The sequence below is a fragment of the Centroberyx affinis genome, unplaced genomic scaffold, assembly GCF_046629955.1.
Source record: "Centroberyx affinis isolate AG114_WGS23_722 - 3 ecotype Tasmania unplaced genomic scaffold, CSIRO-AGI_Caff_v1 ptg002206l_1, whole genome shotgun sequence".
Taxonomy (NCBI): Eukaryota; Metazoa; Chordata; class Actinopteri; order Beryciformes; family Berycidae; genus Centroberyx; species Centroberyx affinis.
Window position 1 is genome coordinate 106,732 of NW_027280510.1, and position 13,794 is coordinate 120,525.

Sequence of the window (13,794 nt, forward strand, 5' to 3'; positions counted from 1 at the left end):
GAAGGGCCATAAAATAAAGTCATGGTAGCACTGTAATCAGAGGGGGACAAGGAGGAGGGGGGGGGTCAAGATTTATATATTTTCAGTACACTGAGTGGTGCAAAGCAAAATGAATACTTCTATGAAATATTACCTAACTATACTGGAATATAAAGTCAGCGGTCCTATAAGCTACACATGGTATTGCCATGTTGTCCACAGTCGATTCAATGCGTCTCCCTATTTCTGTTGAACTAGCTAACAAAATAACATAATTAAGTTTTGAACTGTACAGATATATGAAATATAAAAGTCACCGCAGTTGTATTCAGTGGCCTCTATGGACACAGGACTAATGCAATTTAGACTTTTTCCTTTTCCACGAAAAATATTGTCCCCAAATATTGTTCTACTCCAGAATATTTTGTAACAAATATCACAAGAAGTTCATCATTCAACATCTCAAAAAATATGGAGGATCCAGCCCATATAAGTGTGAGTGAGGTCTTTGTCAACACTGATGTTTTGATGAGGTGAAAGTGCAGACTGTCAGCTTTAACAAGAGGGTATTTATTCCATATTAAAGATGATTAAACAAGAAATTATAGCTTCTAAACCTCCTTGCACATGGTCCTTCCAAAACCAGTTGAGTACATCAAGATTCTATTTAATAAAGAAATCAGTTTACAAAAATAAAGAAAACCTCTTCCATGTTTTTTGCTATTCTTTACTCTTCTCTTTTCAGCCTTCTTTGCATGTCAGTGTTTGGGTGTATCTTGACTGCACTTAACCGCACTGCAGACACATGGAGTACATGTCAAGTCAGGTCAGGTTTCATTACATTTAACAAACAGGTTTGTCTCAAAGTGCTTCACAGAAAACAAAGAGAACCCAAAACAAACAACACAAAGATAACAGCAACAACAGATAGGCTAGAAGTAGGCTACAGCAGAAACCCAATGAAACTCCAGTGTGTGTTCGTGTGTATGTGTGGATATGGGAGTGCACATTAGGTGTCATTTATCATGTAAACAAAGTAGGAAAGTAAGAAAATCACCACGCTTCTGATGCAGAGCTTCAAGTCTGATATGAGCAGTTTTTTTACTCCCTATTAAGCTTTCTATTGAGCTCTATGGGGGAATCATAAGCTCATGTCGTTCACTCAATATGGACTGTGTCTAGTTGGCCAAGTGAGCAAGAACCAGACTATTTAAATATACTGTCCAGGGTTTTAATTCTCTGCTGCTTCCCTGCATCCCATTTAAAACGAGTGTAAGAAGCGTTTAACTCATGCCCAGGCTTGATACGTTTCACCTTGTAGACCGCATACAAAAAAGAAAATTGTGCTTTAGGCTTTAGTGTCATTTTCATGTTGAGGATGCGACCCAGGCCTCCGTGATACAAGTTGCCTTGACGACATCTACTGGTCGACCAAGTTCCTATCTGTGTGTCTTATGTCTGTGTATTATTGTCAAAATTGCCATTTTTGTAAATGAAAATGTTATATGTTCAGTAGCGTATTTTTTAATCTGTTTTACGACACATGAAAAGGAGAAAAACCAACATGTTTATTGTGTTTTCTTATCGTTTTTTTTTTTCCACGGCGGACATGACGCAAACGGAAATGCGACCAATGTTGTCTTCCGCTGAGGGAAATTCACGTGGAAGTCCAGCGTGAAAACCACATTTGCTGGCAGAAGTACGAATAAAGACGGAAAAATGACACAATTAGGTGGAATAGTGTAAGTTTCTAATTCTGTCTCTTTGATAAGTCGCCGTTTATAAGTGGCTGTGCATGTATCTCGACCAGAACTCACTTATTTGGCAGTAACGTAACTAAGTTTGCTAAGTCTAGTAGCTAGCATTAGCAAAGCTATAGACAGCTCAGTTGATTTGCTAGGTAGCTAGCTAGCTTCCTATACAGATTTAACAAGAGAGTCGGGGATGAGGGGGAGGTTAAATCTAGTTGAAGTCAGTTTACACACCTTTTCATTTGTGAAGTAGAGTTTATCCACAGACAGTTTTGGCAGACATACATATTATCTCATAGTGTCTAGAATCAAACTGATATCAGTTACACGAGGACAGATTTTTTTTAAGGTGACAACATAAATGAATGCTTTTCTGAAAATATAGATTTTCGTTCATATTGGTAGTTGTTTGACCTATGATGATCACAAATTGGAGGTCATAGTTAACCTGCAGCTCGCTCAAGTTAAACTGACGTGTGTGTGTGTGATGATGTGATATGGTACACATGTGGTTATATTTGCCCCATGCAAAGAGGGAGAATGATATGTATCAAGACTAACATTATACTAGCAATTGATCCTGCAATTACTAAAGAGTTTGTTGAGGTACGCTCACATCAAAACATTCACCTCCTGTCCTGCCCCCCCCCTCTCTTTTGGTTTCTCATTGGACTCACCCTGTCCTCATTGTCCCAAAATGATGGGGAGACTAAAATGTTGGGGGAATGAATGATACAAGTTTGTCCGCTTCACCATTTTGTCAGTGTTTGACCTTTGATCATACTTACTTTACGTCGAGAAAAAGCTTTAGGGAAATTGAAGTGCTGTGTGAACCCAGTCTCTCTTTTTCTCATAATGTGGTTACAGGCTTTGCAGCTTGGCCTATTAATAGTTTTCCACAGTGACTCTCAACCTTTTTGGCTCGTGACCCATTAAAATGTTGCGTGATGCCTATTCACGACCCCCATCACAGGCTGCATATGCAGAGTGGTGAATAGTTCAACCAAAACATTATTTTCATTTTGAGAATGTTTATTTGATTATCAGAGGAGCCCTGGAGTCTTAAAACTAGTCAGTATTTGACACGCAAAAATTAGAGAAAAAAACATATTACATACATAATAATAGATTATGTATTTGTATAGTAGAATAAATCAATCTATTAATTAGGTTGTCCTTGGACGAGCCCCCCAGCGGCGTTTCCAGTCATCTCGATCCTCCATGCATCTGGCTAGTTCGCCAGTACTTTACGCCCCTGCATCTTTCTTTAGTACGTCCACGTACGTTGGTGTGGGACGCCCTCGTGAACGATGCCCGTGTGTTGGCTCCCACAGCACCAGCTTGCTGGCTGGGAGCTCCCGGTGTCTCTGGCAGTGACCGGCTAGCCTCATTCTCCTGGATGCTATCTTCTCGCTCAACCTTGGTAACCCCCCATACAGATGCTTGTTGGTAACGTGCTTGTTCTGGTCGATGTTTAGTACTGCTCGCAGCATTCTGGTGTAGCACCCATCCAGCGACTTCTGCAGGGTGGGCTTCAGGGTCCAGCATTCACAGCCATAGAGGAGAACAGACTCTACAGCCGCAGAGAAGAAGCTGAGCTTGAGGTTGGAGTTCCACACACTGGCCATGCCATTCAGAGCCTTCCATGTGAGCACCTTCCTCACTTTAAGGTGATGCTCTGACGAGTTGACCCATGAGCCCGGGTATTTGAAGTCATTGACTTCTTTCAGAGCAGTGCCTCCTGTTGTCGTTAGAGGTGGATGGTCCGGGAGGATGTTGTAGGTGATAACCTTGGTTTTCTTGGCATTTAGCCTGAGACCAACCTTGGCACACTCTGTCTGCACTCTGGTCAAGAGCTCCTGTACCTGCTCCACACGGTCAGATAGCAGGCTGATGTCATCCGCATAGTCTAGGTCCGTTAGGACTACAGCAGGGAGTCGTCTAGACCTCCTAGGTGTCATAGTGAGGCCGAGTTCCTGCTCCCGTCCACTGATGGCTTGCCTAAGTGCATAGTCCAGGACTATAATGAAGAGGAAGGGAGCGAGAGTGTCCCCTTGCAACACCCCCGCCAGGATGTCAAACTCCTCGCTGTTGCTGTCTGGGGTCACCACCTTGGCTCTTGTACCCGTGTACATGGGCCCTATGGCCCGGAGTAGGTTGGGAGGGACACCGTAAGCCTTGAGTCTCTTCATCATCACGCCTCTGTGTATCGAGTCAAATGCCTTTTTGAAATCGATAAAACACAGCACTGCTGTCAGGTTGTTCTTTTTCATCTCCCCGATGATCCTCCTTAAGGCCAAGATCTGGGCTACGGTGGTTCTTCCCTCTCGAAAGCCATGAAGTAGTAGAAGTATAGTAGTAGTATAGTAGAAATATGTTTTTTTTCCTATCCCATTAATGATCTAAGGACCCCCAAGGTTGAAAACCACTGGTTTACCAAACATATTTTATTCAAAATATAAAACCCTGTGAATCAATGCCAGGTTCACAACAGTTTAATTTAAACCCTGTTTTATTCTGTGACTCTGATGACCTCTATTGTTTTTTTCTTGGTGGCACTCTGCTGCAGCGAACATCACTGGCTTACCGTCACCTCTGCTTGTTTGTGTCCTCAGAAAACCCAAGACGAAGCGCTCCAAGCGTTTCCTGGAAAGCAGAGCGCCCAAACTGACAGAAGATGTAAAGAACGCTATGATCATGAAGGGGGGAAACACCAGTGAAACCGTCACCCAGGCCCTGAAGGACATCGTAAGTAACCTGATGAGTCCTGATTGACGAAGATATCCAGTCATTTCACACAACTTGGCATCGGCCAATATGTAAATTTAATCATTCAATTATGACCAAGATATCATTAATATGATATTTATTAAATAAAGAAAAATTGAAAATTGCAGTTGGTTGATGTTGAACATGCCCACATGTTACTGTGTTTTCCCTGGAATAGTTATTTTATTCACATTTTATTCAAATTGGAATTTCTGAAAATATAGAAAATAGTTTCATTATTTTAAAAGAGCAGATGCTGCATTTCATTTTGATTATCAAAGTAAAGAAATGAAATACAGTAAAGCCTCTACCAGGATTATAAAGACACACAACAGACTGACGCTTCAAACAGGTAGGACAGCTGACACATGATATACAGCCATATTTAACATGGATTTCAGCTCATATTTGGACATTTGCAGTGTTTTTTTGAAAATCATTAATTCCATCCTAACATTAGCCTAGACAACATCAGCCGTATGAATAAATCACATAAGTATAATTTGAAATGCAGCTGCAGCTTAAAGTCCAATGCTAAGTTAGAGCGTAGCCTTTATATAGTATTGTGGGTTTGTGATTCAGAGAAAAGCATCAACAAACATTTTTATACCTGTGATGCTTCAGCACATGCTGTCATGTGCTGGTATGACATACAAGGCCTCATTTATGATCATGTTGTATCAATTCAATGATGTTTGTGGAAGTCTGTGAGCTTGTTATGAGCCCGATTTGAATCAGGAATTAACAGGCCAGCATCAAACGTTTGGTCTCAGTTGTTGCCCTTAAAGGATAAGGCCGGTGTTTTTTAATGCATTGCTTACCGTCAACAAATCCTATGAAAATAACAAAATCAACAATGCATTTGCTCTACTCCCGTTACTTTCTGACTTCCCACATACCGTTTTGAGCCGTCAACCCAGAACTCATTGGCTCCAATTGTAAGCTAAAAACCTTGAAATACAGCTCACAAAGACATAGTTTCAATTTTAAAAATCGCTAACTGTTACCATGAAAAGTCAGGCTGTTGTAGTTATTACCAAATCAAATTCAAATGGGAACAAATTCTTCATTACGCCGGGGACTATTTTCGGTGCTATGGAACTACTTTCCTGAGATTGCAAAGTGTTTACAGCCGGCTTATTAAGATGTTTGAGGAAAAAGTCGGCTGGCCCGGTGCATCGTGATGATGAAATATGCTGCCCAGAGCAACGGCATGGCTCTTTGACGTGTTTTTCATAGTTTTTTTAATACAATGGAGTTCTATGGCTGCTGGGACATGGCTTCAATGGGCACCGGCTACATGGACGAGACTTGTTGGCAAAACAAAATCATTGCTGATTTTGTTATTTTCATAGGATTTGTTGACGGTAAGCAATGCATTAAAAAACACCAGCCTTATCCTTTAAAACTGCACCGGCATCAAGCCCCTTGCTGCCACTTGATGGCAGCAAGGGGTAACCTGTTTGAATTTTACCCTGAAACCTCTTTACCCTGAAATCATGTAATGTGAAGTCAACGGCGCACTCCTCAGACCTAAATTTCATTTTAGTGGCTGGTGGAGGTGGTGAAAGAGAATGTTTTCACGGCAGGTTCAACCCAAGCGGCCAAAACCACACGTGAATTTTGAAGGCAATGAGGAAGTGGTTGCAGGTGTCAATTCCTCTAACCCAACGTCTCACTCAAAATATAAAGTCGATAAATTTTTTTCACAAGAGGTTATGTTCTCACTCACTACCGCTTTGAGTTTTGTATTTCGCTCTGAAGTTTCAGTTTGTCTCTTCTCGTTCAGAGAGACGATTTCCCACCAGTGACCGTACTGACACCTGAATATCATTTGGCCAAATATAGCAAACATCATATAGCGCTCTTCTCTGTTGCAGCACTACTTTTTGATTTAGACTGATAAGTTGGGTGTATTCTCACATAAGCTTTAATATTGTGTGTGTTTTAACTATCATTCATCTAGGAAAGGGTTAAAGGGTTAAAAGACTTATTCAGATTCAGATTCAGAAAACTTTATTTATCCCATACGGGCAATTCAGTTTACAGCTCCCAGTTCACAAAAAGAAAAAAAAACAACAATCATTCATTAGACATACACTCTAACACTCAACCTTCAATTGTCAGTGAATCAGTTTAGCTAATGGTTTCCCAGCAGTGATATCTTGTACATGTCTCATGTGAAAATAATTACTTCAAGTTCAATTACATCAAGGGTACTTAGACAGCAGCTGTTCAGGGAGATGAGAGCATTTCTCAGTCATTTCCCCACCTAACCGCTGACCAAACCCATTTTCCAAAATTAAGTCCACTGTGATGATTGAAACTAAATGACAAATGATGATTCAGTGGTGGAATTGTGTAAATCTGAACCTAAAATCCTTGTCTCCCACAGTATGCACTGAAGAAGCCCAATGCTGTACTGTACAAGAAGTAAGTGATTTTATATTTAACCCGGTGATTCATATGAAAACCTGATGAAACCGTCACAGCTCACCTCGGTTAAAATGAATCAGGGGTGAATGTTTTTTTTTAATTCTGCTGTCCCACAAAAAAAGAATTAAATTACTGACTAAAGTTATGACACACAATATGAGGTGCAAGTAAGATGAAACTTGATTAATCCCGCAGAATCATGTGAATTATGGTTTCACTCAGCTAAGCAAATAAAATATCGATTTTAAAGTTTTATGAATGTTAAATACCCCTGACTAAATTAAAAATAAATAAATAAATAACAGACAAAGTTGTCAAAGTCCACCAGTGTAACCAATAATTAATCGCAGTTTTGCTATTTGCTTAAATTATTTTTTATTATTATTTATTTATTATTGATAATTTTTTTGATTATCACTGTTTTGCTTTGGCAACAGATACTGAAGTATTTAATGCCAGTAAAGCTCATTTGAATTGAAATTGAATTAACCAAACAAATCAAAATATATATATAGTGGTTTTCAAAGAAGTCACATGAGGGTAAAGTCTGTTGTCTTTTTGCTTTTTAGGAAGAACATAACCCGGCCGTTTGAGGATTCTACGTCGCTGGTCAGTTTATCCAAAATACTTAATTATGTTGCAATTTATCTGCATATTTTCTAGTTTTATCGCTCATCTCTTAAATTCTTTTTTTTTACCCCAGGAATTTTTCTCCAAGAAGACCGACTGCTCTCTGTTTCTGTTTGGCTCGCACAACAAGAAACGGCCAAACAATCTCATATTTGGTGAGTCGTCAAGGCTACAGTATGTGACCAAACAGGTCGAGTTGATCTGAAATCGGTTGATTCATAGATTCTCCGGAAACACCTTGTTCCCCTTCTCTCTCTCTCTCTCTCTCTCTCTCATTCTCTCTCTCACACACACACACACACACACACAAACACATCCTCTCTCTCCTGACTCAGAATGACATTTTGTGTGACCTACAACCCCACCCACACACACATTCACTTACAAGCAGTCAACACTCAATCATGACACACACACACACACACACACACACTCACTCACACTCATCCATCCTTGCACATGCGCCTCTGAGCTTTTTCCCATGTCAGCTTTGCAGAGTTTGCATCAGCCTAGTTGTGACGACTTCTGGACTTATTACTGAAAACCGTTTTCTGTTTATGAGATATGAGTGAAGGGAAATAATCATAATAATTAAATTTGTAAAGAACTAACCGTAACCCTGACACGTCACAAATAAGTCGGCACAGCCACAGATAGCTGTACCTGAAAATGTGACAACTATGTTAGTACAGAATTACAAATTTCAAATTCAATTTCAAATCAGCTTTATTGGCGTGACAGGAAAGATACCTCTGTTGCCAAAACAATACAGTGCTTCAGTTGTCGTAACATTACAAACATTAACCAATAGTTTTGTATTTTGTATAGAATATATATATAATTCTCTTCTGATTTTCCCTTTCTGATGTTTGTGTGACTATATGCCCCCTTTGGGTGCACTACAGTCCTTGTTCCTCCACATGTCTGGAAACTCTGGAGAAGTATGGAAGTTGAGTTTTATCATTTCCAGTTGAAGAATGGAAAACTATTGTTCAGTCAAGATACATATAGCACTGTATATTTTATGTAGTTGTAAAGACTAATCACCTGTTCATCCTAGTTGACAAACATATTGCCCAGTATCAGCCCGCTATCAGCAGAGTCATATTTGAACAATGATCAAAACCTCCCAAGTCCAGTAAAAATGTTATGGTCTGGAGGAAAGTGTGGAATTTTGAAAGGGAAATTGCCCCAACTGTTATCCAAAGTTGCTTTCTCCCCAAAGCTACACACTTCAAAACCCATCGGTCTCAGCCAGGAATCTGTTTTGCAGATCTGCAGGGCAAACTATCTGTTTATCATCATTGTTTCCTCTGGTTTCCATTTGCAGGTCGTCTGTTCGACTTCCATGTTCTCGATATGATTGAGCTTGGCATTGAGAAGTACGTCTCCCTGAGCGAGATTAAGGTAACGGTTCCAGTTATTTCGTTAAAGCCTTTGTTGCTGGGAAATTTGATTTGCATACAGGGATTAAACGTACGCCATAACGATACCCCATGCAGACAAATGTCAGCGAAGGGTCAGTTCAGAGAGGGAGGCGATGAGTCGTTAAAGTGGAAAAAAGAAATGCTTATCAGTGCAGGATGCAAAGTTGTGAAATGCACAGTAAACTCTTGGAAGCCCTTCAGTTTTGTAACGTTTGACAGTAGCGACTTGCTATCTGACTGCTGTGATGAGAGTTGGGTTTAAAGCACCAAGGTTATTATAGTAAACCAAGATGAAAACTAGGTGTTAAACAACATTTTGTCTTTTGTTAATGTGCAGTGTAAAAAAGGAATTAATTTTGGGCAGATAATTTTTACTGAACGCCAATTGAAAAATGAATGTCAATTTTTTTTAGATAATTTATGAATGGTTGTATTACACATTACTTGTTGTAAACATACAAAATACCTGTTCTGAACTTATATCATTATAACTTTAAAAAAATATAACCCCTACCAAAAATATTAAAACTGAAACTAAATATAAACTAAAACTAAACATTTGGGGGAAAAACGCTGCTGCTGTCTGTGGGCAGATTGGAGTTTTTCAGACCCTCGTCTTCTCTCCATTTGCTGACATTTTATTGACCCTGATGTTTCACATCAAAGAGTTTGGCACCTGGAGGTGTGCATTTCATCACAGCGATTTTTGATTCAAGTCTTAAGTGTAAGGAAGGTTTAGTGGCAAATCATCACTGCAAAATGCCCAAACTGTGTCAAGTAAAGTAGATTCTATAGTAGATGATCAGGGTTAACATTTGCAATAACATTAATTCTTTCTTTCCAAGTAGTTACATGTCGATCTGACAGTATTATATTAAGGAGAGAATCTGTCTTATATATATATATAATTTTCTTTATGTGAATATGAACAATTTGACATGAGCAAGCAGCATTGTGTATCTTGCAATACCGTAGTCTGGTTTCACTCTTAGTTTGCCACACCAAGTGGCACTTCCTCTGTAATTCCGGGTGAGGTTTGCAACATGGTGCCTTAACTTCAGCTGTGGTCTGACTCCCATATTGCTCATTGTTTCATTTGCCATTCTTCACTTAAGGAGAAAGGTGACTCACCAAGGCAAATCGCCAGTGAGTTGGAAAGGGCCGGTGCTCTTATCTAAGCTTAGAAATCACAGTAATAACTTTATCAACAAAAAAGAAACATTGAGGTGTCCTGGGACGGGACGTCCTGTTCCCCCACTCTGTACCAGTCCTTCCAGTCCTTCCAGTCTCTCTCTACTTTGTACTATCTAAAATAAGCACAAATCTTTACAAAATGAAACATATTGCAGTTATTATTATGTTTCTAGAGTTTAGGAGGGAGCTGCTTATGTTCACAAATGAAGAACTGTTGAATGGCTGGCGAACCACGTGAATTCTGTTTTTTAAAATTATTTACCTTCTCATTTTGTTTCTCTGTTTTGAATTCCAGATCAGCAAATGTCCAGAGGGAACCAAACCAATGCTTGTGTTTGCAGGCGAGGCTTTCGACACAGACAACGAGCACAAACGCCTAAAGAGTCTCTTCATAGGTTTGTGATCCTGTCACTCAGTGATGGTGTTGCTAGATTAGATCAGACAGAAACTGTCAAGACAGTTTTGCTTGTACTGATGTCTCTGTCTTTGTTTGTTTTCTTTGATTTACCTCCCAGACTTCTTCAGAGGTCCCACCGTGTCTGCAGTGCGTCTGGCGGGTTTAGAGCATGTTCTGCACTTCACCGCACTGGATGGCAAAATCTACATGCGTAGCTACAGGTACAGAAACAAAAATTGGGGGGGGGGGGGGGGGGAATCATCACAATTACAATGTATGCTGGGTGGGATAATGAACACCACTCACCTGACAAATGCTGGTAAATTTGTCTACTAGCCACCTGAGCCAGTGACCAACCATCATCTTGAAGTCTTTTTTTAGAAATATGGTTGGCAAAAGTAGTCGCTGGGGTCCTGCCCTGATTTGTATGGCATATTTACACATTTTTCTTCACTAACATCTTAGTAACACGTACTTGACACTCTCCTCTCACTACAGAAACACCAAGTGATGTAACATGTCATTGCAGGTCTCTGTTGAAGAAGTCCGGGTGCCGGACGCCGCGGATCGAGCTGGAGGAGATCGGGCCTTCCTTGGACTTGGTGTTGAGGAGAACACACCTGGCTTCAGACGACTTGTACAAGACGGCTCACAGGCAGCCCAAGGCTCTGAAGGTAAGGAAGACCTGGTTCCCAAAGTCCTCCTCTGATGGAAGGTGGAAATCTGTACCAAAATCAGGACCGAACTGCCCCTAAGAATCAGATCAAGGAGGCAAAAAATTCTTAGCTAGACATTAGGGCTGAACGGTTTTTGAAAAAATATGTAATTGCGATTATTTTGACTGATATTGCAATTGCTATATGATTTGCGATATTAGAGGGAATGATCATTTTTACATCATTATTCTCATTTTCATTGAAAAATGTATTCAAATGATTATGGTGTGATTTTTGCGGGGATCTGTACCAGACCAAGATGTTTTCTTAAGTCTGTAGAATATGATGTGTAGGCCAGGACATCTCTTGATGATGTAGGCCAGGATTTGAAAATTGCAGTAGGCCATATTGCGATTTTGATAAAATTTTGATTAATTGTTTAGCCCTACCTGACATACAGTCCCTAACGCTTCTCTCTGCCACTCTTTCAGCCCAAGAAGAAGAAGAACATTTCCCACGATGCCTTCGGTACCAAGTTCGGCCGGCTGCACATGCAGAAGCAGGATCTGTCCAAGCTGCAGACGCGGAAGATGAAGGGCCTGAGGAAGAGGAGGGGGGCGGTCGTGGCTGAGGAGGAGGGACAGGCGCCCAAAGTGTCCAAAGTGGAGAGTTGAGGTCTCACTGGGGGAAACTGGACTGAACACACCATCAATATTAATCACCTTGTTATCGGATAGTCACCATGTCCCGGTCATACCAGTATTTGCTGTCGAAGACTTGACATGTGAGTCAGGCAAACAGGATGCATTTCTCTTATTCTCTTTCTTTCTTGCTTTTTTTTTTCTCTCCATGTGACATTCAGATTGTTCCTTTGTCTTCGGCGTCAGGAAACTCAGTTCTCTGGTAAAAAAGCTGAACAAGCTTTGGCAAACTTTTCGTCCACACAAGTGTTTTCTAGATGGCGGCCATGAAGTGTTTCGAATTTCAGGAAAAGTCATTCTTATTTTCCATTAAGATATTATGTGAATATTTTCCATAAAGTGTGTATAAAGGACTAAAAAAATAAAATCACTGACTCCAATAAATAGGAATTGCAGATGAACTTGTGATCTGTGCAATGCATAAAGGAAATAAAATTGCTGTCTAAGCTGTTCGGGTGTATTTTGAGCTTCAATTCCTAGGAAGCATGATTTTTGCCCGTGTCACTCTTGCGTACCTCTGTGCTATGGGTTTTGCTTTACATCTTTAAAAAGTCATTTTTCATTTCGTGGGGTCTTTTTAAGTCGATTTGACCTTTAAAATGATGTTGCCGTTGTCCCTGACAACACACTTTGTTGTGTTGGAACATTTTTTCAGTTTTGTCAAATGCAATTCACATTTCCTGTTTCGCCAGATGTCGAGGCTTCTCTCCAAGTAACCATTTGAATAATATATAAAAAACTGTTTTACATGAGTATTAATGTACCAAGTTTCTTGGAATAAAAACAACTATTCAAATACAGTGCATTTGACCCTTTTGTTGTTGTTTTGAACGTGTAAATTGGTATTTGCTTGCACAGATTTTTATTTATTTATATTACCTGAAAGATACCCCAGCCCCTCTGTAACTAAATCATTTTTATTGGTTAATAATAATAATTTTATTTTTAATAATTTAATTTAATTTTAATTTTTGATCAGTTAAAAGAAGGTATATATGTTTCTTATAATTTAGAATTACAATTAAAACTAGTTCTGTAGGCAAAACAAAAACTCATTACCTGAAGTTCATCATTCAATATCCTTAAAATATAGGAGATCCAGTAAGTGCCATAATTTTGTCCAACACAAACTTAAATTACCTGCAATACCTTAAAAGGATCATAATTAGTGTTTAGTTTGTCCTATCAATCATTTAGGTAGTAAATGATTGACAGTAACTGAGTAGGTGTCAGTTATTTCAAAAGTTGGATACCTCACTCAAACTTCTTCACGTACAACCACAAGAGGTCGCTGCTTGATAGTTGATCTAAAAAGTAAAACTCTTGTTCCCTAAAATTTCCTCTTTCCACAATAATCATTTCACACTTTTACCATGAAGATGAATGGAAGTTACCTTCAGCAGGAAATAAATTCTTTTACGAATTACTTAAAATTCTAAATAGCAAACTAATTCACAAATTTAGGAATGTAATGTCTGATTATTTTGACTCAAATCTCATTTACAGACTATCTGCTAAAGCCATCATTAATTCACTATCTAGGTGTCCAGATATTATACATTCAAGAAAGAAATCACTTGCATTCCTAATTTATTAAGTCCTAAACCAACACTATTTACCAAAGCAGACTATCTAAAACTATCTGTGATCCCATTTATTGATTTAGCAATTACCTGCCGGTTTTGTAGTCAGATTACTGAAATCCGAATACATGTATCCTAATCCTTTAATCCTAAAGGCTATGGAGATGAAAACCACTGTGATGTTGTCAGCTACATTAATATAACTCTACCTTAAGTATACATGCTGTATAAACAGGGTGTAATTCAAAAAAATGGAATAAAGTTTGATTCG

At 39.4% G+C, this 13,794-nt stretch overlaps 1 protein-coding gene across 1 annotated transcript; it reads left to right on the plus strand.

The window, feature by feature from the left end:
- Nucleotides 1–1,617: 1,617 nt before the first annotated feature.
- rpf2 (ribosome production factor 2 homolog) lies at nucleotides 1,618–12,722 on the plus strand. Its single transcript, XM_071532541.1, has 10 exons — nucleotides 1,618–1,721; nucleotides 4,346–4,478; nucleotides 6,895–6,932; nucleotides 7,505–7,544; nucleotides 7,639–7,720; nucleotides 8,896–8,972; nucleotides 10,482–10,581; nucleotides 10,702–10,804; nucleotides 11,113–11,257; nucleotides 11,731–12,722. Exons 1-10 carry the CDS (start codon nucleotides 1,699–1,701, stop codon nucleotides 11,911–11,913), a joined length of 924 nt encoding a protein of 307 aa, XP_071388642.1. The 5' UTR covers nucleotides 1,618–1,698; the 3' UTR covers nucleotides 11,914–12,722.
- Nucleotides 12,723–13,794: the final 1,072 nt, after the last annotated feature.